Source organism: Hyaena hyaena, unplaced genomic scaffold (assembly GCF_003009895.1).
Source record: "Hyaena hyaena isolate Hyena2069 unplaced genomic scaffold, ASM300989v1 scaffold_80, whole genome shotgun sequence".
Taxonomy (NCBI): Eukaryota; Metazoa; Chordata; class Mammalia; order Carnivora; family Hyaenidae; genus Hyaena; species Hyaena hyaena.
This window is the reverse complement of record NW_024080712.1, coordinates 3,229,891-3,254,849: the sequence shown is the minus strand read 5'-3', so window position 1 is coordinate 3,254,849 and position 24,959 is coordinate 3,229,891. Positions and strand designations below refer to the sequence as shown.

Sequence of the window (24,959 nt, the reverse complement as noted above, 5' to 3'; positions counted from 1 at the left end):
TCAGCTGCCTGGGCGGGCTGGGAGGCGCGGGTTGAAAAGTCTCGTTCCAAGTTTGGAGAGAGAGAGAAGAGCGTCTCAGACCTCGGTACCCGCGAGCGGGGAGGAGGCAGGAGAGAAGGACGCAGCGTCTGGGGAGCACCCAGGCTGTAAGACGGAGCTTGCGCTTCGAGAGCTAGAAGTGTGTGACGCGCCTGGGCGAGGCAGGAACGCCTGCGGTTGTGCTGCCGTTGGCGAGCGAGGGGAGTCCGAGGCGGCGGCGAGGGGCGAACGACCCGACGCAAGATGGCGAGTAAAGAGAGTAAGAGGCCCTGCGGGGTGGCGCTCGCCGGGACCGCGGGGGGCGGCGGGCGCGCGAGGCCGCGGCACGCGCCGGCGAAAGGCGCGAATTGGCGTGAAGAGCAGGGGGCGGGGCCGGGCGCGAGGCTAGGCGCGCGCCTCGAGGGGCCTACGCTGGACGGGACCGCGGAGCGGAGGGCTCCGAGCACTTCCGGAGCCGGGCGCGGGGCCGCGGGTTGGGCCCCCTTCCCTCCTCCGCCCCCCCACTCCCCCTCCCCCCTCCGGCGGCGGCGCTCCCTCCGGCGTCCTTGGCTCTCGGGCGGAGGCGGCCTCCGCCGCCGGAAAGCGGGCACGGCAGCTCCTTCCACGCGCGCGCGTCGATCGCTTCAGGGTCGCGGCCCTTGTCCGGGGGATTCTGGAACTCGCCGGCCTATGGCTGCTGACGCGGGCTTCGTGGGAGCGGAGGCCGCTCCTGGTGGGGGATGGAGGGAGCGGGCCGAGGGGTTTCTGCTACACGTGGACTCGGCTCCCCGGGTGGGTTGTGGAGCCCCTGCACGGACGAGTCGTCATCTTAGAACAGGTGCGAACAGCTGTAACTGGCGAAACGAAATCGTTGGCCGTGTAATTATTCCGTTCTGTATGCGCAAGCGGTATTGATTTCTAAGTGCAGAAAATAAGCTTCCTGGCGTTAATGAACATTCTCTCCGCGTTCTAGAAGAGCGGTTAGTGTCCAAATTAGACGTAAAGCTAGAGTAGGTTAGGTGTGGCCATCTCGAGGTGACCTCCAGTATCTGTGCACAGATTCTGACTTCGGTTTCTCTCAGCCGCTTAATTGTATGGGCTTTCTCCAAATTTCAGTGTTTGAAGATACTGTGGAGGAGCGTGTCATCAATGAAGAATATAAAATCTGGAAGAAGAATACACCGTTTCTGTATGACCTGGTTATGACCCATGCTCTTCAGTGGCCGAGTCTTACCGTTCAGTGGCTTCCTGAAGTGACTAAGTAAGGGTTTCTGGCAACTTTTACTTCGCGTAAATTTAGCTATTGTCCTGTATTTCCTAGTTTCAGCATTTTACACATAGAACGTGAGCGTGTAATCGATTTAGCCCTTGGATGAGCTGGCAGGTGATTTTTATTGTCAAAACTTAAGTGATTTATGGGGTGACTTGTGATGTGTAAGTGTGGGGATAATAGGGGATACAGAATGTGCTCGACTAATGGTATTTGTAGAAAAACACCTGACATATTTGGAGGGTTTCACCACAAGGCAGTATTTTGGGGGGCCGTAGACCAATGGATTTCTTTAAAACTTTATTGGAAAATAAAGTACATATGTACAGAAAAGTGCACAAATCATAAGCATATGGCTTGATAGAGTTTTACGAAGTAAGCACGCTCATGTAATCGGTCCCCAGTATGAATAGGTTATAGTTAACAGGGGAAAAGAATTTAGCAACAGTTTAACAAAGAAAATATGTTATCGGTTAATAGGGTGGAATACACTTTGAGGTTGCTGCTGGTCATCATAAGAGTGTTCTTTTCAGCTGTTTCTTAAATTTCTCTGGTAATAATTGCTGGCATTGAGCATTTAGAATAGGGTATGGCACGTGTGAAGAGTTTTGTGTCCTGTTAATTTGGTTTAATACTCAGAACAGTACTATGATTTTATTCTCCTTTTACTGTTGTGGAAACTGGGATAGGGATATTAAGTGACATCCCCAAGATCACACAGCCAGTAAGTGGTGAAGTGGGATTCTGAGCCCAAACTGGGTGCCCCAGAGTTGAGGTAACTCCCGTACTAGACTACTTTTCTCATATGCTTACACTTTTTCTGGTAGGAATTTGGCCATGTACTTTAAAAATGCATTCAGTTTAGGTAATGTGAGCGTATAATGAAGATTAATGACATTGGGAAGGGGATTTTGTGACAAGTTATGAAAATACGAGCAAATTAATTGTATTTAATTTTTTAAAGTTTGGGCGGGGAACACGTGAGTGGGGGAAGGGCAGAGAGAATCTGAAGCAGGCTCCACACCATCAGCGCAGAGCCTGAAGCAGGGCTGGAACCTACGAAACTCTGAGTCCATGACCTGAGCTGAAATCAAGAGTCAGACCCTCCACCGACTGAGCCACCCAGGCACTCCAAAAGCAAGTTAATCTTTTAAGATAAAATAAAAGTCAGACCCTCCATATGCAAATGTTGTCTTCCATACAGGTAGGGGCTTCCATTGGGGTTCCCAAAAGTCACAGTGTAAATATGTAGATGTGGGAAGAGTAGCCAAGAAATAAATAGCGGAGACTATTAAGCATTGAATAACAATTTGAGCATCAAATAGTTGAGGGTATTCAGATACTCCTTTAGAGTACTGTGTACATTTGACTCTCTGTATATTCCTGTTAAGTAAATTAAAAACTTTTTTTTTAATGTTTTTTATTTATTTCTAGGAGAGAGAGAGACAGCGTGAGCAGGGGAGGGTCAGAGAGAGAGGGAGTCACAGACTGAAACAGGCTCCAGGCTCTGAGCTGGCAGTCAGCACAGAACCCGACGCGGGGCTCGTACCTACAAACCGCGAGATCATGCCCTAAGCTAAAGTCGGACGCTCAACCAACTAAGCCACCCAGGAGCCCCAATTAAAAACTTTTAAAGCTTAATTTACATTCTCTTGGATCTTTTTGACCTACCTTAACAGTAGAAAACAGCGTGGTTGGGTGAGACTATAAGGTTAGAGACCTGAGTTTGAATCCTGCCCCCTGCTTCTTAGTACCCAAATTAGGGCAGGTTCGTCAGTTTCTGTTCCCAAGTTGTCTGATGTATAAATGGAGGTGTTGGTGGTCTGACTGCCTGTATTTGAGGGCATTAAGTAAGATCAGGCACGGGTAAAATGCTAGCACGGAGTAAGTACACAGTAAGTGGTGACTGATGCTGATTTTCCCACCCCATTGTATTCAGAAAGAATTTATTAGAGTGTAATAACTTTCTCCATTTGGATTCCAATGAAAACTGCTTACTCAAGTCTTTTAAAAATGTTACCCGTGATATGTTTTGTGTAACAATTTTAAAGATGATAGATCTGTACCTTCTTAGCCCAGATACTGCTTTTTTTTTTTTTTTTTTAAGATTTTTATTTTCTTGGTTTTTTTAAAATACAGTTTTGGGGGGAGGGGCAGAGAGAGAGGGAGAGAGAATCTCAAGCAGGCTCCATGCCTTCAGCACAGAGCTTGATGTGGGGCTCCATCCCACCAACTCAGATCATGACCTGAGCCAAAATCGAGTTGGACCCTTAACCAACTGAGACATCCAGGTGCCCCCAAGATTTTTATTTTTAAGTAATCTCTACACCCAATGTGAAACTTGAACTTACAACTCCGAGATCAAGAATCATGTGTTCCACTGATTTGAGCCAGCTAGGCATTCTCCCAGATACTGCTTGTATATTAACAATTAGGAACTTAACAGAAAATACTTTAAATTATGTATTCGCTGGTATTCTTTGCATTAGAAAGAAGTGGGATCTGGTTGTGGGATGTGCAGTGGCTCTGGAAACGCAAGAAAATGCCAGCCAGCTTGCATTCTTGGATGTTGATGATAGCTGTGTGGTGCTTTGCAGGATTCTGTTTGGATATGAGGGGACTGTAACTGTGTTTTATTATTATCTGGAACAGTGGAAATATTGGCTACTCTTATTGCCTGGGTCTTTGAGGAGCTAGACCCTGGTCAACCTCATAAGGCTTGTCTCCTACCTACATACTTCCCAGTAACTACTTATACTTTCTGAGCTATTGTCCTTAAACTGAGTTAGTTAATTGTCCACATACTGGATTTGCCTTGTAAAAATTTTTTTTATTAAGGTTTTTTAAGAAATAATTTTATTCTATATCTTTTATTTTTTTTAATGTTTATTAATTTTGAGACAGGGAGAGACCCAGAATCTGAAGCAGGCTCTAGGCCCCAAGCTGTCAACACAGAGCCTGGCGCAGGGCTCGAACCCATGAACCGTGAGATCATGCCCTGAGTTGAAGTCAGAAGCTTAACCAACTAAGTCACCCAGGCGCCCCTATTCCATATCTTCTATTAATTTTTTTTTAATGTTTTATTTATTTCTGAGAGAGAGACAGTTTGAGCAGGGGAGGGTCAGAGAGAGAGAGGGAGACACAGAATCCGGAGCAGGCTCCAGGCTCTTAGCTAGCTGTCAGCACAGAGCCCGATGCAAGGCTCGAACCCACAAACCGTGAGATCATGACCTGAGCAGAAGTCGGACGCTTAACTGACTGAGCCACCCAGGCGCCCTTCTTTTATTGAGTCTGACTTAAGTCTCTACCTAAAAAGCTTTATAATCATTCAAATTCAAATGGTATAAAGTATGTAAAGTAAAAAATAAATCCCCTTTCCATGTCCCCTAGTCTCCTGGTCTCATTACCCAGAGCAGAGACCGTCATTTAAAAAAATTTTTTCAACTCATCCTGCCAGAACAAAGTATGTACAGATATCTCCCCTCCATCTTTTTTATGGTAGCAAGTTATTCATTTGACTTTTTTTTTTTTTAATATTTTTATTTATTTATTTCTAGGAGAGAGAGAGAGACAGCGTGAGCAGGGGAGGGTCAGAGAGAGAAGGAGACACAGACTCTGAAATAGGCTCCAGGCTCTGAGCTGGCAGTCAGCACAGAGCCCGACGCAGGGCTCGAACCCACCAACCGCGAGATCATGACCTAGCGAAAGTCGGACGCTTAACCGACTAAGCCACCCAGGCGCCCCTCATTTGACTTTTCAATTGGTAGTTTATATTGGAGACTTTTTCCTATCAGAATGCTTAAATATTGCTCTTTTGGTTGTTGGTGGTTTTTTAAGTTTGTTTTTGAGAGAGGGAGCGATAGTCTGTGTGGGAGGGGCAGAGAGAGTTGTGGGGAGAGAGAATCCCAAGCAGGCTCTGCACTGACAGCATGAGGAACCCGATGAGGGGCTTGAACCCACAAATCCATGAGATTGTGACCTGACCCGAAATCATGAGCCCCGACACCTAACCGACTGAGCCACCCCAGGTGCCCCAATACACTGTCTTGTTTTAAGGGCTCCACAGAATTCCATTTATGGATATACTATAATTTATGTCACCAGTTCCTTATTGATGGATATTTAGGTTAGGATATTCAGTCTTTTGCCGCTAAGACCGTGTTCCTGAGAATAACCTTGTTTGTGACAATCTGTGATTGTTAGATAAATTTCCTAGCAGTGGAGTCAAAGTGATCAAAAGATGCTGGCACTGCAGATGGACAAGGTCTTTTAACATTTGTGCCTCTGCAGCTTTACGTGGCTCCAGCATTGGCGGAAAACATTGTAAAATTATTGGTTCAGGAAAATACGTTTGTATCTTAACGATGGAGATGAAAGGGTTTACAGGAAAAAAAAGAAAAATCCTTATATGATTTAGTGTTAGGGAAAACCTGAATTGAATTTTAGAGTCGAGGAATTTTTCAGATCTTCCATTCCATGTTGGGACCATGCTCCTTAGAAGGATCCTGTTTTTTTTCTGTTTAACCCTATAAAAAGTGACTTCCTTTTATGGCAGCCCTAACCTTACTCTCTGATGCCTCCTTTTTCTCAAGCATTCGTATTTCTTTTCTTATGAGATATGTTTAAATTCCCTTTCATTTTGAACTAGTATTCCCTATACAGAACAGATTTCATTTCGTCTAAGTCCTCTTAAAGTACTGTTGCTTTGAGCCTATTTTTTAGGTTTCTTTTTTTTATTTATTTAAAAATAAGTGGGTGAGTGCTCACATGCATTGCCCCTCTCTCCCCATGTAGGTTTATCTAAGATGGAATTATCTTTTTTGATAGCCATATGCTGTTCTTGGCCACTGAACATACATCGATTAAGACTTCTGACTTTTTACAAACAAGGTGCTATTGCTTCGCCATGGCTGCTTTATTCTGGTTTTGGAGTTGCATATTTATTTACCATTCTTTTTTACTTTAAGCCAAAGCTTGGTAAAATTTTACCTTGTATTTTTAAAAAAAAATTTTTAAATATTTATTTACTTTTGAGAGAGAGAGAGTGTGAGCTGGGGAGGGGCAGAGAGACACAGAATCCGAAGTAGGCTCCAGGCTGCCAGTTGTCAGCACAGGGACTGATATGGGGCTCAGACTCACAGCTGTGAGATCATGACCTGAGCCACCCAGGTGCCCCTCACCTTGTATTTTTTAAGTTGTTACTAAATACGTTTGTAGAAGCAACCCTCACACCTCTTTTAAAAACTACCAAGTCTTTTCTATAACTGCAATTTAGAAACAGATAAATAGCCTAACTTGTCTAGTGTTGGGGCCCAGAGCACCCTACATGTTGGCCCTCCAACTTTAACCACCGTGAACATCAATAAAGAGTTTCCACATCATGTCATTTGCACTCATAATCTGTTTTTTAGGTGAAGAAACTGAGGCCCACAGGAAGTTGTGATTTAAGGAATTGCATGTAGCTAATTTTAGTTTGATCCAGGATTTAAACCCAGTTTTTCGGACTCAGCACTTAAATTTAACATTCTCTCTTGTTGTCTCTTACTGGAAAATTAGGAATATCTAGTGTATTAAAATGGAAGGTATTTTTTAAGTGAGAAGTCATGATTGTGAGTATGGATATTGGTGATGGATTGAATTTGTTAGTAACTGGTTTCCTGTAGGATTAGTGTGACTTATTTTCTTTCCTAAACAGACCGGAAGGAAAGGATTATGCCCTTCATTGGCTAGTGCTGGGGACTCACACGTCTGATGAGCAGAATCATCTCGTGGTTGCTCGAGTCCATATTCCAAACGATGATGCACAGTTTGATGCTTCCCACTGTGACAGTGAGAAAGGTGGTAGGTATACCATATATTCCACTATTGGTGTTGAAGAGAGTGTGCCTTTTTCTAGTTCTACGTTATTACAGCTTTCTATTAATGACTTTTGGCTCAGCAGCTTAAGTTTTAGGACTCCTCCCATAGAACTACTTGCTCACATGTGCACAAGGATTTCACAATATAGCATTATTTGCAGGATTGAAAAAATAGGATCAACTTAGCAACCCAGATGTTCATAGGAAATTGGTTAAACACCTTAAGGTATGTTTGAAACACTGTGCAGCAATTGTTAAGAATGAGATAAATCTGAAATTTTACACAGACTCACAAAAGAATGAGGCAAGTCTCTATGCTCTTGTATGGAAAGATGTCCAGGATAAATTGAGTAACTTCTGTGTGTGATTATTGTACCCATTTTGGTAAAAGTAATGTTGCGTGTGCATAGGAAAAAGCCATGAGGCACATATACCAAACAGTTAATGGTGGGTTTTTTTTGTTTGTTTTTTTGTGTTTTTTTGTGGAAGCTGTTGACTTCGTTTTTTCCCCTGTCCAACTCACATTCCCTTAATTTGGTATTCCCACCATCATCCAAGTTTGGTCATCGTGCTAGAGAAACTCACACTACTCCATAGCAAGTTAAACTCATGGCTAACATTTGTTACAGTAAAGAATACAGAACAAAAGCAGCAAGAAAAAGATATGCATCAGGGAGTCTAGGGAGGTCTGGCACAAGTCTCCTCCAGGGCTGCACATGATGTACTTTCTCTCTGGCAGCAGAGGACAGGGACATGTGCAGAGTATTTCTCTTCTGCCCAGAGAAACCCATTTGAGTGTCAGGATCTGAGGCTTTTGGGAAGGGGGGAGTCGTTTTCACAGGCACATCCTGCTGGCAGCCGGTTAAGACAGCGGAAACTCAGGACCCCAGTAATGAAACCAGGTGCATATCGTCAATCTTGATATTTGTGCAGAGTGACCCTGACAAATTGGTACAGCATGGTCCATTGCCCCAGGTGCACACCACAGAACCATCAGTTCATCAGTAATGGAAAGAACATTCTGAGGTCTGTGTTCCCAGGACTTGGCTGAGGGTCATTCATGGTTCCAGTGTCCCTCAGAGCAGCGAGGGCTGAGCAGCCAGACTGGCTGGGTTAGTGCTTTCTGCACAGCCCTAAAAGGCTCCATCTTAACATTTTAAGGAATCTGCTTTGATTTTTTTCTTATTGAAAATAAAATATTATTTTATAGCTAAAGGCCTGCCCTGTCCTGACCTGCCTTCCTCTAAGACTTTATCACTGTGTCCTGAAAGTTAGTGTGCCATTTTTAATTGTATTTTTATTACTTCTAGAGTAGTAAATATGAAGGGTTTTTTTTACAGCTTATTTCATTCGATACTGGTGTGTGTGTGCGCGCATGTACCATGTAGATGCCTCTCTCCTTTTAACTGCTATTTGGTGTTCCATTGTGATTAAACCTTACTTATTCATTCTTCTACTGAGGGCAGTTGGATTGCACCTATATGGTGTTTTGCATTTACAAATGGTGCTTCAGTGACTATCCTTGCCATGTCTCCTTATACACATGTGGGAGCGTTTAGTGGAGTGGAATTGCTGAATTGTATGGTGTATTCATTGTCCACTTAAAATAGTATAAAATTACTTTCCAAAATGGTTTATTCCATTTGCCACTCCCATAATTCATAGTCCTATTTCCCTACAACTTTATGCATTATTTCTGTGAATATTGTCATAATCAGAAATTTTTAGTGGCTTTTAATCCTAAAGTATGTGTTTATTGGGCTCTTGGCTTAAGAATTCGTCCCTCTGCATAATCTATGGATGTATTAAGTTACTGAAGTCACTTGTTCAGTGTATTCCAACAAGTGACTGAAACAATTCACAGTTAACACCTCTTTTTGTTTTCAGTTATGGTATTTTGTAATGGATACTACTATCACTAAAATAGTGGTTTTTTCAAATTTTTGAAATTGAGAAAACAAAGCCCTGTGTTTGAAGTAAATCTTACCTAGAAGTCTTTTTTTTTTTTTTTTTTTTTTAAAAGGGGAGAGCTGTTTGGGTTGTAATGAGTAAAGGAATTGGGGGACCTGAGTATCTTTATATAGAAGTGTTAGAGCCGTTGGAGGCCACAGAGGGAGGACGGCTGGGCGCTGGTTTGAAAATCAGAGTTGGGGCAGGTTTAGACCGGAATCTCAGGATCAGAGGGGCGGTCTTAGAAAGGCCAGGGGACATTTCTCCCATTGACATGATGGAAAAGGAAAGTGCTGAGAAGGTAAGAGGTGATTGTATATGGTCATGTGGGAGTGGCTGTGGGGTATGAGAGATGATTTTCAGCCACACAGAATAGTAAGCTACGTTTGCCACAGGGAAGAATGGCTAAACGCTGATATTAAACCATGGGAGCGAGTGTTCATTAAGCGTTCCCATATAGCAAGAGCTGGCTGAAACGGAGACACCCCGCTTTGCTGCTTTCAGTTTGTTTTCTCCAGGCCCCAGCCAGTCTGTTTTACTTGTTACCTCCCTGGCTCTGTTAGACATTTGAGTTGTGTTCCCTAACCAGAGACACAGGGTGAACAAAAAAGGAATGGACAAAGTAGCAGCAATATAGGTCAAGAAGAAATAATACAGTTATAATGTGATGCCTCCCAACATTTTAAATGTCAGCAGCTATTCAAGTTTTTAATCTATGGGAACAAAAAAGAAAATGTTCTCATTTGTCATTATCAGCTTAGATGTTCTCTGCTTGTATTCTTTCTGCTATCATCTTGCTGCTTTCTCAGAGGTTCTTCTACTTTTTATGTGACTTTGTTACTTTTCCAAGGCCTTTTTTATAACTACTCAGCACTGTAGTCTTATTCACATGCCAGATAGCCAAATAGGTTAGCCCCCTCGTGGTTTTTTTTTTAGTGTACTTATTTTGCGAGTGCGCGCGAGCGCACACACGCGAACATGTGCATGGGTGGGGGAGGGTCAGAGAGGGGGTGAGAGAATCCTAAGCAGGCTCCACGCTGTCAGCAGGGAGCCTGACACAGGGCTTGATCCCATGAGCTGTGGGATCACGACCTGAACAGAGATTTAAGAGTTGGATGCTCAACAAACTGAGCTACCCAGATGCCCCCTTTTTTAAAGACCCCTTGTTTTAGCTTTGACACTCCACTAGTAGTTGAATTAGGCGTGCGGGTGGAGCCAGCATGTCTGTGTCATAGAGTAGGTTTGGGGGTTGAATAGTATGGATTTCTGATTTTAGGGAATAATTACATCCTCTTCACTACTGAAAGAGACCAGTGTTTTTTTGTTTTTGTTTTTGTTTTTGTTTTTTTTTTACAAATAGTTTATTGTCGAAAGAGACCAGTTTTTAATGATTCTAAATCCAAGGTAAAACTGAATTAAGTTGCAGAAAATAGTATCATCATTTCCAATTCCAAATGGGCTTTGAGAATAAATTAATTCCAAGTGGCAACTGAACCCCATCTATCCATGTTCTCTGGTTAATTTATGTTGTATTCTGTTAAAATCTGTTGGGTGGATTAAACTGAATGGTGAATTTTAATCGTAAGTGTATGTTTCTTTCTTCTCACATTAGAATTTGGTGGCTTTGGTTCTGTAACAGGAAAAATTGAATGTGAAATTAAAATTAACCATGAAGGAGAAGTAAACCGTGCTCGTTACATGCCGCAGAATCCTCACATCATTGCTACAAAAACACCATCTTCTGATGTGCTGGTTTTTGACTATACAAAGCACCCTGCTAAGCCAGGTAGGTAGTGATGAAATCAGGCCATTGCTGGAATATTTTTCTTGACTTGAAACTAGTATACTCTGTAGTTAAAATTTAAAAATTTAAAAAAATTTTTTAAAGAGGTTTAAAAATTGTTTCAGAAGTCCATTAACCACTCAGAATTCACTTGATTGAACAGAAGGACCTCTCGGCAGGTTATGCTCCTGGCTAGGGTTTATTACAACAGAGGATGCAGAGCAAAAGCAAGGAAGAAAAGATAACGTATCAGGCAGAGTCTGGAGAGGTCAGGCGCAGGCTTCTAAGTTCTTCCCCACCGGGGCTGCATGAAACGTGCTTTTTCTCTAGCAGCAGACCACAGGGGCATGTGATAAAGGTCTGTGCTCAGGGAAGCCTGTTTGACTCTCAGGATCTGGCATTTTTATAGAGTTCTGGTCACATAGGCACCTCCTGCTCTGACCAGCCCTGCCGAGGGAACCTTGGGACCCCAGCAGTGAAGCCAGGTACATCATCAGTCTTGCCAAACGATCCTGCAAGTCTTGACAAGCTGCTACCGCATGCCTCACTGCTCTGGGCGTACACAACTTCGTGTCAGTGACGAAGTTTGTGAGGGTCACATTCCTAGGGGTTGGCTAAGGGTCAGTCATGGTTGCAGGCTACCCTGGAGACGTGCAAAGAAGGGCTGAGCAACCAGACCTGCTGTATTAACTCTTTGGTCACAAGAAAGTTGTAGAAAACTGATCCTGGGAAGGGCTGCTGCCACTCACATTTGAGGGAATAGCTGTAGTTTTAAGGGTTTTGCGTTGGAGCTAGTACTAGATTTTGCAAAGTAACTAGTCATTTTATGGTCAGGAGACTTAGTTTGCATGGAGTATTTGCGGTGAAGCAGAGAACAACTTTTCAGGGTGGCTGGGGGGTCAGACCAAGTCCTAAGTCGTCATTCATAGGCAGTGCTTTTCCAGGCATTATAATAAACGTATTGGCTCATTCAGTGAGGAATGAATATCGCTTTAACTAGTTCTGATAAACAAAGTCACTTAGTAGTTAATGTATTTCTTTTTCTCTTTAGACCCAAGTGGAGAATGTAATCCTGATCTTCGGTTAAGAGGCCACCAGAAGGAAGGCTATGGTCTTTCCTGGAATTCTAATTTGAGTGGACATCTCCTGAGCGCATCAGATGATCATGTGAGAAACTTACTCTTCCCAAACTCACGTTCTTAAAGACAGGGGGAGCTCTGTCTGCAGGAGCGCCACACAGAGGAGAGGTGTTCTAAGTGCTGCCGATCATTGTGATAACTCTTTCACAGGGTTTAGAGCAATGGTTATCATACCGCCCTGTCGGAGCCTTAGGATTCCACAGAGCTCTTTTGAAGCAGCCTTACACTGGAGGGAAGGTGGGCAAAAGGTGTCCCATTATTTAAAAGTATATGTCTAATGGGAACTATCAAGTTATTAGGCCTGATAAATAGAAATTACTTTTAAAATTTTTTTATTTAAGTGAACATTTCAGTGGGTTTTAGTATATTCACAAAATTGTGCAATCTTCACTAATTCTAATTTTCATCAGATGTCACAAAAAGAAGCTCTTGACCCGTTAAGCAGTCACTCCCCACTTCCCCCAGCTCCTGCCAACCACTAATTTACTTTCTATCTCTGTAATAGAGTTGTCTATTCTTTTTTTTTTAATAATTTTTTAAACGTTTATTTTTGAGAGAGCGCATGAATAGGGGAGGGTCAGAGAGAGAGGGAGACACAGAATCTAAAGCCGGCTCCAGCCTCTGAGCTGTCAGCACAAAGCCTAATGCGGGGCTCAAACTCACAAAACTTGAGATTGTGACCTGCGCCCAAGTCAGACACTTAACCAACTGAGCCACCCAGGCACCCCTAGAGTTGTCTATTCTCGACATTTTCATATAAATGGCATCATGTGCTTTTTTTCTGTCTGGTTTCTTTATACTTAGCATAAGTTTTTCAAGGTTGAGTCATGTTGAAACATAGATCAGTACATCACTCCTTTTCATGGCTGACGAATCACTTCATCAGTTGATGGACATTTGGATTTCTACTCTGGGCTGTTTTTTTGTTGTTTGTTTGTTTTTGCTTTGGGGCTATTTTGAAGTTGCTGTGAACGTTTTTGTACGAGTTATTGTGTGGATGTAGGTTTTCCTTTCTCCTGAGTTATTACCTAGGAATGGAAATACTGGGTCATGTGGTAATTCTGTGTTTAACTCTTTGAAAAATGGCCAAGCTTTTCCATGGCAGCTGCCCCACTTCACATTCCTACCAGCAACATGTAGCCCAGAGTTCCAGTTTCTCCACATCCTTCTCAGCACTATTGTCTTTTTTATTATAGCCATCCTAGCTGGTGTGAAGTGATATCTCCTTGTGATTTTAGTTTGTATTTCCCTGATGGCTAATGATGAGTATCTTTTTATGAGTTTATTGGCTATTTATAGATCTTTTTTGAAAAAGTGTTGTATTAAAATTCCTTGTCCATTTTTAAATTTTGTGGGTTTTTTCTTTTTTCTTTTCCCTTTTTGAGAGAGCAAGCACAAGCAAGGTAGAGACAGAGAGAGGGAGACCCAGAATTTGAAGCAGGCTCTAGGCTCCAAGCTGTCAGTGCAGAGCCTGACACATGGCTCAAACCCACAAACCGTGAGATCATGACCTGAGCTGAAGTTGGACGCTCAACTGACTGAATAACCCAGGTGCCCCTTAAATTTTGCTTTTTTAGTGAGTTGTCCGAGTTTCTAAATCCTGGATACCAGTCCTTTATCAGATGGGATTTCAAAAGATTTTCTCCCACTCTGGCTTGTCTTCTCACATTTTTGATGATGTCCTCCAAAGCACAGAAATGAATTTTGAGTCCAGTTTTTTATTTTGTTACTTGTGCTTTTGGTATCCTAAGAAACCATTACATAATCCACCATCACAATGATTTACATCTATGTTTTCTTCTAAGAATTACATACTTTTAGATCTTATGTATAGGTCCTTTATCCATTTTGAGTTTAGTTTTGTATATGGTGTGGGGTAGGGGTTCAAGTTTGTTCTCCAGATGTGGTTATCCTGTTTTTCTAGCACCATTTGTTGAGGAGACTAATATTTACATATTGAGTTATCTTGGCATCCTTAATACAAGTATCTTTTTTAAAAATATAATTATTGTCAAATTGGTTTCCACACAACACCCAGTGCTCATCCCAACAGATGCCCTCGTCAGTGCCCATCAGTACGAGTATCTTAACCAAAGTAGCACACAAATGCAAACTGATCTTGTTATTACTGTAGATCAGTGTTTATAGCATTCTTGTCACCTACAGCTCCATACCTCCCTTCATGGGTCCCCTACTGTAAGCAAAACGTGTTTGGTATGACTCCACCTGAGTTGAGAGTAGAATTCTGGAGCTTTTGAAATCTTTTATAACTTGGCCACAGGTTCTTTGCCTTCTTCCTTAGTATATCCTCCTCTTCAAACCAGGACCTGTCGCATCACAGACCTTCTTTATGTTTCTACTGGTCACAGTTTCTGTTAATGTTTTTCTAAATATTTAAGGTAGATAATTGGCCCAGTCAAGATTCTTTAGATGCAGGCAACCAAAACCAGCCCTGGTCCATGCAGACAGAAGAGGAATTTATCAGAACGGCATTAGGCAGGGAAGCTCACAGAATTGCTGTAATGGCTAGAAACTGGTCCAGAATAGAGAGGAGAGGCCAGATCCACAACTCAGAGATCAGGCCGGTGGATGTCACTCTCGGCTCCTTCTCCCCACGCTTGCAGTCCTGAGGACAGATTTCCCTGTTGATGTTCCCAATTCAAAATCCTGGTCAGACTGATGGAGCCAACATCATGTCCCAGCCACAAGGGAGGCTGAGAAGCAAGGTCTCAGTTCTCCAAAGGGAGGCTCTCCCCCCACCCCCTTCCTTCAGAGTGGGTGTGATAGAGTCTCTGAAACGGGGAGGATGGGTTATGCTCAGTAACTTAATTACCAGTGCCTTTTGAAGACACCAGGCTGTGAGTTGCTAGTCATAATAAAAGCTGACATTTCCCAAGGGCTCTGCATGTGCCAGGCATCTTGCTAATCTTCCCAGGATTCTTCTGAAGTGAGCAGGGGAGGATGGCAAGAGCTCTACATGTTCCTTTCTCTTCAGTGCTTGTAAATTGTGCGTCTGAGTGTGTAAGTATCAACAAAGGCTAAGGGTGTGTGAATTACGTAAATCTATTTTTTTTGTTGTTGTTCTTGGGTAAATAGCTGTTACTGGGAAATAGCTTTGTTGCAGAAACTCAGATAAGAAAGCGATTTTAATTTTTTAAAACTTTATTTTTAATTTTTTACTGTTTAATTTTTTTAACATTCATTTTTTTGGAGAGAGACAGCACGTGAGTGGGGAAAGGGCAGAGAGAGACTGAGACAACAGAATCCGAAGCAGGCTCCAGGCTCTGTGCTGAATGCACAGAACCTGATGTGGGGCTCAAACTCACAAACCACGAGATCATAACCTGAGCCAAAGTCAGATGCCTAACCCACTGAGCCACCCAGGTGCCCCTAATGTTTGTTTATTTTTGAGAGAGAGTGCCAGTGGGGGAGGGGCAGAGCACAAAGGAGACACAGAATCCGAAGCAGACTCCAGGCTCTGAGCTGTCCGCACAGAACCTGATGTGGGGCTGGAAACCAGAAATCGCAAGATCAGGATCAAAGCCAAAGTCTGATGTTGAACCGACTGAGCCACCCAGGCGCCTTGAAAGTGATTTAGTAGAGATGAACCCTATACCATTGTCGGTGGTATTATTTCAAATATACTGTAATGGACTTCTCGTTTGTCTTAAATCATTTGGATGGTAATCATTGCTCTATATCACTTGCAATATTTTTTCATAAACAATAAGTGTTTCCTCTTAACTTTGACAGTTGTCAGTAGAAGACTCCGGTCTCAGGACCTGCTGATCTGTGATCTTTGAGGCCTGGAGAAGGCCTGTGGCCTCTCCCTGGGTTCTGATATTTTGAGGAGTAGGCCTTGGGGATCTGTCTGCAGGCCCTATGCTTTGGCCTCTCAAAGTTAGCCTGGTTGTGGTTTCTGGGCTTTTCACCTGTCTCACTTCCTAACTGCTGTAGTGGTTTCTGCTGTGAAGTGAGAGACTTAGCCTCTTAGCTTGGCTTTTTAAGAGGCATGTTTTAGTTTTAATTCCCAGTCTCCCAATCCTGCGTGAATTCTTCGGACATGAATTTCTGTTCTGTAGAAACCGAATGTTGGGCTCTCAGTGTTGCATTGTGTAATCTAGGTGAATTTTAGATACTTGACTGTAGGTGGAAACTCTAGCCTGATTGTCTCTTGCTGCTATTATGCTCAGTTTCTCAGTCTCTATTATAGTTTCCTTTCCTCACCTCTGCATCTCAGATTATGGAGGCTATACTACAACCATATACTCTTCTGTTTCTGAAGCTTTACTTTTGTTTACATTTCCTCTCCCTTGTGTTTATTTCTACTTTTTATATAGTTAAATAATTTTTTTTAAAGTTTATTTAAGTAATCACTGCACCCAGCATGGGGCTCAAACTCATGACCCTGAGATCAAGAGTCCCATGTTCTTCCAACTGAGCCAGTCAGGTGCTTGTAGTTAAATAATTTTTTAATGAAGGTTATTTGTTTTTTCCTTCCTTTAGACTGTCTGTCTGTGGGATATAAATGCAGGACCAAAGGAAGGCAAGATTGTGGATGCTAAAGCCATCTTTACTGGCCACTCAGCTGTTGTAGAGGATGTGGCCTGGCATCTGCTACACGAGTCGTTATTTGGATCTGTTGCTGATGATCAGAAACTTATGATGTAAGGTGGAAGGTTCAGTGGGGTCTTCCTATATGGGTGTCCTGTATGAGACCATCAGTGATTCTGGTGGCCTGTGGCTTGATTTTTTTTTTTCTTAAAGTTCTTTACTGGCCTTAAAAACTTTAGTGAGGTAGAATTGATGTACAAGAAACCATATAATGGCTATTTTTGCATAAAAGTTACTGTGCTATATGAATGAACATAATTTTTTATTTGAAAAGAAGAAAACAAGTATAAATGTGAATAAATGTGCTTGGTAGTGTAGTAGTAAATATCAAAATTGGGAGTCAAGGTGACTTTAAAGATGAGGGCTAAGAATGATTGCAACAGGTCATAGCCATAGGGATGCGTTCAGTCACCTATCATGTGTTTTTATCTCATAAAGAAACTAATATCTGAGGCAAATATGGCCAGTTAGTAAAATTTGACAAGGCTAGGTTGTAGGTATCAAGTTGTTACATTATTCTCTATGGAGTAGTTGGTGTATGCTTGAAATAGTTGGTAATTAAGACAGGAATCTAAACAAGAATGATAGCCCTAGTTAATTTTCCGTAGGTTTAGAATATGTCCCTTAGTGGCCGGAAGTCCGATTTAGTAGCTCTTTATGTGGCTGGGCTATCTGTGAAGGGGCGAGCATAGTGGGGATGGTGTGGAGCGTCGTGGACCTGGAAACGAGCCTGAGCGTGTGACGAGCTGGGGAGGGTCGGGTGGCTTCCTCCTGTGCTGTGTGCATTGTACCTTTGTGTTTTAGATGGGACACCAGGTCCAATACCACCTCCAAGCCAAGCCACCTGGTGGATGCACACACTGCCGAGGTCAATTGTCTGTCGTTCAATCCCTACAGCGAGTTCATTCTCGCAACTGGCTCTGCAGATAAGGTTTCTAAGTTTTTGTATATTTGGTATTTACAGACCCAGTTGCCTTGTACTATAATCACATATTCTAAGATTCATATGTAAAGTGGATAAATGAATTTCATCTGTTGTTTTTTCAGACTGTAGCTTTATGGGATCTGCGTAATTTAAAATTAAAACTCCATACCTTTGAATCTCATAAAGATGAAATTTTCCAGGTATGTGACAGTTTTGTGGTGTCTCTGTCAGGTGTTTAGTAACTTTTAGATGGGGGACATTTAGAACTTTTTTGCTCTTACAGCAGTCATTGGTGTATATATATACAAATATATATGTGTGTGTCTATATATTTTAAGTTATGTAGTGGGAAGTAGCTTGGAGCTCTGTGAGACTATTAGTTTAGAAGTAGAGAAGACCTTGCAAAACAGGATCAGTTTAAAAAGTGAAACCCAAGGATTCTTCAGTTAAGGTGTCCAGAGTGGGTGGGTCCTCTAGTAAAAAAAAAAATACCTTGTATGTGGTTTCAAATGGAGATTTGCATGAGTTTAAGATGGACTTCATTGAAAAGGTGACAAGATTCTGGGATGGTTATGGGGGATTTCTAGCGGAGGCCCCCTGTATTGGGGAGTGTGGACCCCTCCTGGGGGGCAGGCTAGGGAGATGGGCCATTTAAGAGCACTTGAAAGGCCAGGACAAGGAGGGAGGGCCACAGGCCACGGCGAGGATTCCAGAAGAGGAGGTGGGAAAATCTCAAGGATTAGAAACTACCCGTAACCAATGTAGGAACAGATGATTCTTAACACTTTCAAATCTGTATTGCTAGGTCCACTGGTCTCCACATAATGAAACTATTCTGGCTTCGAGTGGTACCGATCGCCGTCTGAACGTGTGGGACTTAAGGTAACTCACAATCTGGTGACCAGAAACTGCAGAAGTATGCTAATCTGGCAGATGATGTAGTAATCCACTGGAGAGTTTCCTAACCCCGGTTTAATAAGCCGGATACATTAAAGCAACTTTCATGTACCTTCGTGAAGAATCTCCTGTGAAATAGAAGTGAATCAGCAAATGGACCACAAAATAAATTTATATGATGAGTTGTTTTTTCCTGTTGATATTCAGGCAGAGTGTCTTTAATATCCAGATAAGTGTATTGCGAACACTCTTGCAATAGAAAGGGCGTGTGGATGGTAGCTGTTCATGCCTCACTGGAGCTCACACGATGGCCTGCGCTCCTAGGGTGTTCCTCCCACCTGTTCTTCTGTGCTTTCATTGGTTCATCTGGAAGATCTGAGCTCCTGCTGGGGATACGCTGGGAACGGGAGAAGCACAGCCCATGCTGTGAGAAAGCTTATGTTCTTCTAGTTATAGTTTCCCCCAATTTTATTTATTTTAACTTTATTTATTTTGAGAGAGAGAAAGCGTGAGCAGGGGAGGGACAAAGCGAGAAGGAGAGAGAGAATCCTAAGCAGGTGCCACGCTGTCCGCACAGAGCCCAATGTGCGGCTTGAACTCAGAAACTGTGAGATCATGACAGGAGCTGAAATCAAGAGTCGGACTCTCGACTGAGCCACCCAGGCTCTAGTCTCTCCCAGTTTTTTTAAAGTTTCTTGATTTTTGAATAGCTGTTCTAAGAATTTCAGATTTCTTTACTTTTTTTGTGTGAGCCTTTTTAGACCCATTAATAAAGATGTTCAGTTAAATATATTTCTAAGATGTCCTTATTCTAAGTTTAAATCATTGAATTACTAAAAGATAACTTGTATTCTACCTTTATTTAAATGAATTGCTCTGAAGTGGACTCAGTTTTTAGTTTATTGAAAGTAGGGCCACCTTAATTATGGAGACAGCAGGCCGGTCCTTCAGCGTAGAGAACATAAACTCTGCGGAATATAGTGCTTGTATCGTGAAGCTTCTCAACCTCTCCTGTTCTGTGTTTGTGTGCAACAGACTCTGGCCATGAAATCTTGGGAATGTAGAAAATTTTTAAAGCAGATATTTGACTATATTCTGTTCTACTTGAAAACGATTTCAGTAGTAACATACGAAACTTAACGCTGTCGTGGTTGTGCGGTGTGATGCAGCTGAGTTGTCCCGAAAAGGGCCGGCCAATAACGCATTTGCAGGCATTGTAAAATTTCTTCTTAAAACTCTCCTGTGACTTGCATGCTGTTAAAATTACATTAGATAAAATTATGGATTAAAATGGTCAGTGTTAAGGGCACCTGGGTGGCTCAGTCGGTTGAGCGTCCAACTCTTGATTTCAGCTCCGGTCATGATCTGCAGATTTGTGAAAGGGAGCCTCATATCGATCGGGCTCTGCACTGTCAGCATGGAGCCTGCTTGGGATTCTCTCTCTCCTCTCTGCCCCTTCCCTGTTCCCTCTCAAACGTTAAAAAAAGTGTTAGCAATTGGTACCCCTGACTGGAAGATAAACAGAATTGTCTAGCGGTCCCATGTGTCTAGTTTGAGTTTAATGGGAAGAAAAAGAAAGTACCATTTGGAAGGTTGTGTATTTCGGCTGCTTTTTCAGCGGTTATTACTAGCTACGTCCACTTTGGGGCTAGATACCAGGGCTGATAAATGGTGTGTAAAGAGAGATTTCACTGTTGGGCCTGCCAGCAAATTCTACAAATGGAATTTGTTAAGAAAAGGAAAAAAAGCCAGCCTTTCCTTGGCCGACCTACTGTTTCACCTTTTAAATTCAATGCAGTGGTGAACAACCACAGTTAAAAATAATGAATTTTAAGTTAACTTTTGTTAGTGACAACTTGTATGTGGTATCTTCGGTTACAAACAGCTCTTAAATCATTTACAGAAAGTAAGCATCCCATCCTTCTACCAGTAATTAATAAACTGTCATGGATAGCAGTATAGAAAGAAGTTGTTTCTAGAGTATGTTTTAAGATGAGTTTTGTGGACTGATGCTGGGTTTGCAAACATTTTTCCCATTACAAGAATTCCAATAATGAGAGCATTCTTTCTTAATAGCAAAATTGGAGAAGAACAATCAGCAGAAGATGCAGAAGACGGGCCTCCGGAACTCCTGGTATATTTGGCTTTCTTTCTTTCTTTTTTTTTTTTTTTTTTTTTAATGTTTATTGTTTTTGAGAGAGAGAGAGAAGGAGACATAGAACTAATACTCGCAGGGCTCGAACTCACAAACTGCGAGATCATGACCTGCGCCAAAGTCGGCGCTTAACCAACTGAGCCACCCAGGCGCCCCTATTTGACTTTCTTACATGCAAGATGAAATGTCATGTGCAGATTGGACTGTTTGTTACTGATCATGTATCTGGGAAATGAGTCAAAACGTCAATGCTAGCCCTTGAAGATGATTTCCAATTGGACATCTTAAAAGGTTATTGTGATTGGGTTTTGACATTTATTGAAAATAGTAAATAGAGCACGGTAGGTTTTTATAAATGTTTAAGAATCATATGGGCTATGGGAAACTAATTTTCACTGATATCCCAATGGTAATATTTCTGAGGATTGCGGGTGGGGGTTGGTATTGGTACTCAGTTAGCAATACTTAACACTATCTAGCAGCATAGACGTATTTTAGTGACCTGAGTTTTTAAGTTCCCTGCCCAGAAAATTAAGACATTCTCAATCTTGTTGGTGCCAACATGGTCTGCCGTCTTCTTCTTGCTCCTGATCGAATCACTCAGCACCTCCTTGGCCCTTATAAGGTGTCTGTGGTGTGTCTCTCCTGTTGGCCCTCATCCCTCCTGTCTCTGTGCTCTTCAGTGAATACTTTGAGTCCCTTTCCTGTTGAGCGTGGCCGTACCTCGCAGTGGTTCATCCTCGCTCTGAATCCACATCCATCTCCACCAAGTTACTTGGCACATGGTCACTCATTCCTCTGTAGCCTATTTTTAGATCCTAGGCCAGTACTAATTTTCAGTACATTGGTGCTTTGCCCACCTCTTTTAAAACGTGAAGCCTGCGAAGGGGAGCCCCACATACAGAAGATGCTCCCTAAACGCCCCCCCCCATGCTGCTCGGATATCCAAGGTCCCCTTATTCCCTCGTCCAGTGTGTTCCCATGCCCGACAGCAATGGATGGGAAGCGGCAAAGGGGTGTAATGAGACTCGCACATGCTGGCGTGTTGTGTCCTGCTGATGAAAGGATAGTGTTTCTTCATAAACTCTTCTCCTAGACACATGATGGCACCTAAATGGTTTATTCTGTATTGAGTGACTTAATCTAAAGTCTTTTGTGGGATGCACGGCTTCATAGTTTTAAAGTATTTTCTAGCTGAGGTGTTGTTACAAGAGGTTTTTGTCCAGTTCTGTGCCCTTAATTTTACTTTGGTAAAACCTGTACTGACAGTACAGTTCACTTATTTAAAGTATATATTTCAGTGGTTTTCAGTATATTCACAGAATTGTACAGCCATTGCCACAAATCGGTTTTAGAACATTTCCTTCTCAAAAAGGAACTCAACTTTGTCCGCTCCCGGTCTGCTCCTTTCCTCAGCCCTGGGCAACCAGTGATCTGCTTTCTGAGTCTCTAGATTTGCCTATTCTAGACAACTCCTAGAAATGGGATAGAACGTCTTCTGTGACTGATTCGTGCACTTAGCATGTTTTCCAGCTATTTTTGGATACACTGTATATTAGGGTTCTAGAACAATTTCGTGGTCCTTGAGGAAATCACTAGGATTTTGCTCCTTTGACAAGAGCCTGAAATCAAGGGACATTTACTTGTGGTAAACTGGACATTAACTGTAATTTTAGTATAACAAGATCTTGATTTGAGGACTCCTTATGTATTCCAAGCCTTTGGTCTGAACATACTTTCTCTTATGTCCCCCTTAACAGGATTTTGAAAAGCTGGTTTTTTTCCTGTCGTTTTTAACCTGAAAAGATTATTAGGTAGAATAGTTAGCCTGCATGTAACCTAATTGTCAAACCAGAGTCAAATCAGACTTTGTCAGGAACTGTGACTACTTTGTTCAAAATCGTGTATTCATACCATCCTTGTGAGAATGGTTTCTTTTCTGAGGTGAGGTAAGGAAAGCCCAGCACGCTCCCGTGAGGCTGTGTCTTATAGGAAGTGAGCCTCTGCCCCCTTCATTTCATAGCAAAGCCCTCTGCCTAGCCTTTTTGGGCCTTTGCTTTTGGAGCCCTGAGTTGTAGGTTGTAGGATTTTTTTTTTTTTTTTTTTTTTAATTACACCACACATTGAGTCATGCACCGTGGAAAGATGGAGGGTGGCTGAGAGGTGTGCCTTTCTTTTAGCAAGGGGAAAGGGGGAGGGGACCTGGGGACCCTACAGAGAAGAACCAGGAGACTTCCTTTTAAGAATATCTGTAACGGGGCGCCTGGGTGGCTTAGTCGGTTAAGCGTCTGACTTTCGCTTAGGTCATGATCTCGCGGTTCATGGGTTTGAGCCCCGCATCGGGCTCTGTGCTGACGGCCAGCTCAGAGCCTGGAGCCTGTTTCAGTCTGTGACTCCCTCTCTCTCTGACCCTCCCCTGCTCGCGCTGTCTCTCTCTCTCCTAGAAATAAATAAAACATTAAAAAAAAAAAAAAATTAAAAAAAAAATGTAACAACATTATGGAAATTTATTGCCTTAAATGTACCTAACTACATATATTTGATAATGAGGCTGGACTACTGGTAAATCTCTTAGGTATGGAAATGGCATTGTAGTTGTATAGGAAAATGTCCTTACTTTTGGGGGACGTGTGAATTATTTAGGGGTGGCTCAGGTGTATCTGTGTTAAGAAAACACCTGTTAACATTAGTATTTGGAAAATGTAGGTGGAGGGTGTCTAGACATTCACTGTACTGTTCTGTCACGTTTCCTGAGGGTTTGGAAATTTGCAAAGTAAGTGGAGGGTGATTACTAAGCCTGTAAACCCGTCCCTCTATACCTCAGTTGCAAGACTGTGGCTTTGAAAACTTAAGATGTGAAACAAAGGCTGTGTTTTTCCATTCTTGTTAACAGTTTATTCATGGGGGACACACCGCCAAGATCTCAGATTTTAGTTGGAACCCCAATGAACCTTGGGTCATTTGCTCGGTGTCTGAGGATAACATCATGCAGATATGGCAAATGGTGAGCTAAAATATTTTTCCTAAATGAAAAGGAGAAATTCTTTACTCAGAAGTATTTCTTTTATGAGTTGTGCATATTACACCAAATATAGAAAGGAAACCATCTTAAAAGATCTTTCTCCATTTTAACAAGTCTTTAGTTCCGTTATGCACCTGTCAGATCAGAAGAAATCTGTGTCTACACACATATGCGCGCACACACAGGTGTGGACGTGGCCTCTGGTTCCCTCCTGCATGACTGTTGTACATGTCACCTGGGCTCTTGGCATCACTGCTGGGTGTCCAGCGTCTGGTGTGTCACAGGCATTTGTAGGACAGAGCGAGCTCTCTGGTGAGGACGACTACGCACCTGACCTTTCTAAGGGCCTGTTAACCAGCCAAGCCTCTCATTAACTTCAGGGCTATTGCTTCGTCCACAGGCTGCTTGAAATACTTTTGGGAAACGCTGGTTACAGTAGAACTAAGCAGTACGTGGACAGCTCGCTAGGGCGGCGGGGTTGTACACTGGCACGTAAGAACGTTGCCCCAGTGTGTCCTCTACTATGGGAGGGAGGGGGAGGCGCTACGTAAATCTAAAAGTTTCCAACACTGGAACACATTGACCTGTGAACCCTCAAGTGTAGACAAGAGTTATTTAATGCTGCTGTTAGACCATTTTGTAGAAACTCTAGGGCGATTTTACCTGTCCCTTTGGTTGTCCTCTCCAGGCTGAAAATATTTACAATGATGAAGAGTCAGATGTCACAACATCGGAACTGGAGGGGCAAGGATCGTAAAACCCAAAGTACAAGAAACGTTTCTTTTGAATGTAATGCTACACGAACGCTTGGTTTATCAAGCGCCAAAAAGGCATTGTATAGTAGGACATGTAAGTGGTTGGCATATGGCGTTCTTTACCTTCTGATTCTAGCACTTTCAAGTGAGCTATTGCGTACTGTATCATATTGTAGCTTTTAGGGAAGAAAGTTATGTTTAAGAAAGAACATTACCTTGTTTTAAAATACAAGTAGTAGGGTACTGCCTTTGATTCAACTATTTTAAGTCCTTGTTTTCTCAAACTAAGTGCTTGCTGTTCCCAAATATGCAAGAATAACTTTTACACTTTTTCCCTCCAACACTTGTTGATTGGCTTTGCAGAAATAAAGTTTTAAAATAAAGTCTGTTTTATTATTTTAGAACCTGGGTCGGAGTGTCTGTATGTGTCTGGTCTTGTGAGAAAGCTGGTACGTATGTGCCTTGACCGGACTTGCTTTCCAGGGTACGGTGAGAGGGCCCTGCCGCAAAGGTAGGGAGAAGGTAGGTGTGTCTGTGGTCAAGAGAGTCATCAACCCAGGACTGTCCGATCTC

At 42.6% G+C, this 24,959-nt stretch overlaps 1 protein-coding gene across 3 annotated transcripts; it reads left to right on the top strand.

Annotated features, from left to right (window-relative positions):
• RBBP7 (RB binding protein 7, chromatin remodeling factor) lies at nt 1–24,790 on the top strand. 3 transcript variants are annotated; one of them, XM_039233864.1, is made up of 12 exons: nt 1–298; nt 1,135–1,279; nt 6,984–7,129; nt 10,709–10,882; nt 11,931–12,046; nt 16,525–16,685; nt 17,437–17,563; nt 17,680–17,757; nt 18,363–18,439; nt 20,531–20,588; nt 23,503–23,613; nt 24,320–24,790. In XM_039233864.1, the coding sequence occupies exons 1-12, from the start codon at nt 283–285 to the stop codon at nt 24,386–24,388; spliced, it is 1,278 nt and encodes a 425-aa protein (XP_039089795.1). In that variant the 5' UTR covers nt 1–282; the 3' UTR covers nt 24,389–24,790. The 3 variants fall into 3 exon arrangements, with proteins under 3 accessions (XP_039089795.1, XP_039089794.1, XP_039089792.1); XM_039233863.1 differs by lacking the exon at nt 1–298 and adding an exon at nt 611–856 and having other exon boundaries at nt 10,736–10,882; XM_039233861.1 differs by lacking the exon at nt 1–298 and adding an exon at nt 614–856.
• Nucleotides 24,791–24,959: the final 169 nt, after the last annotated feature.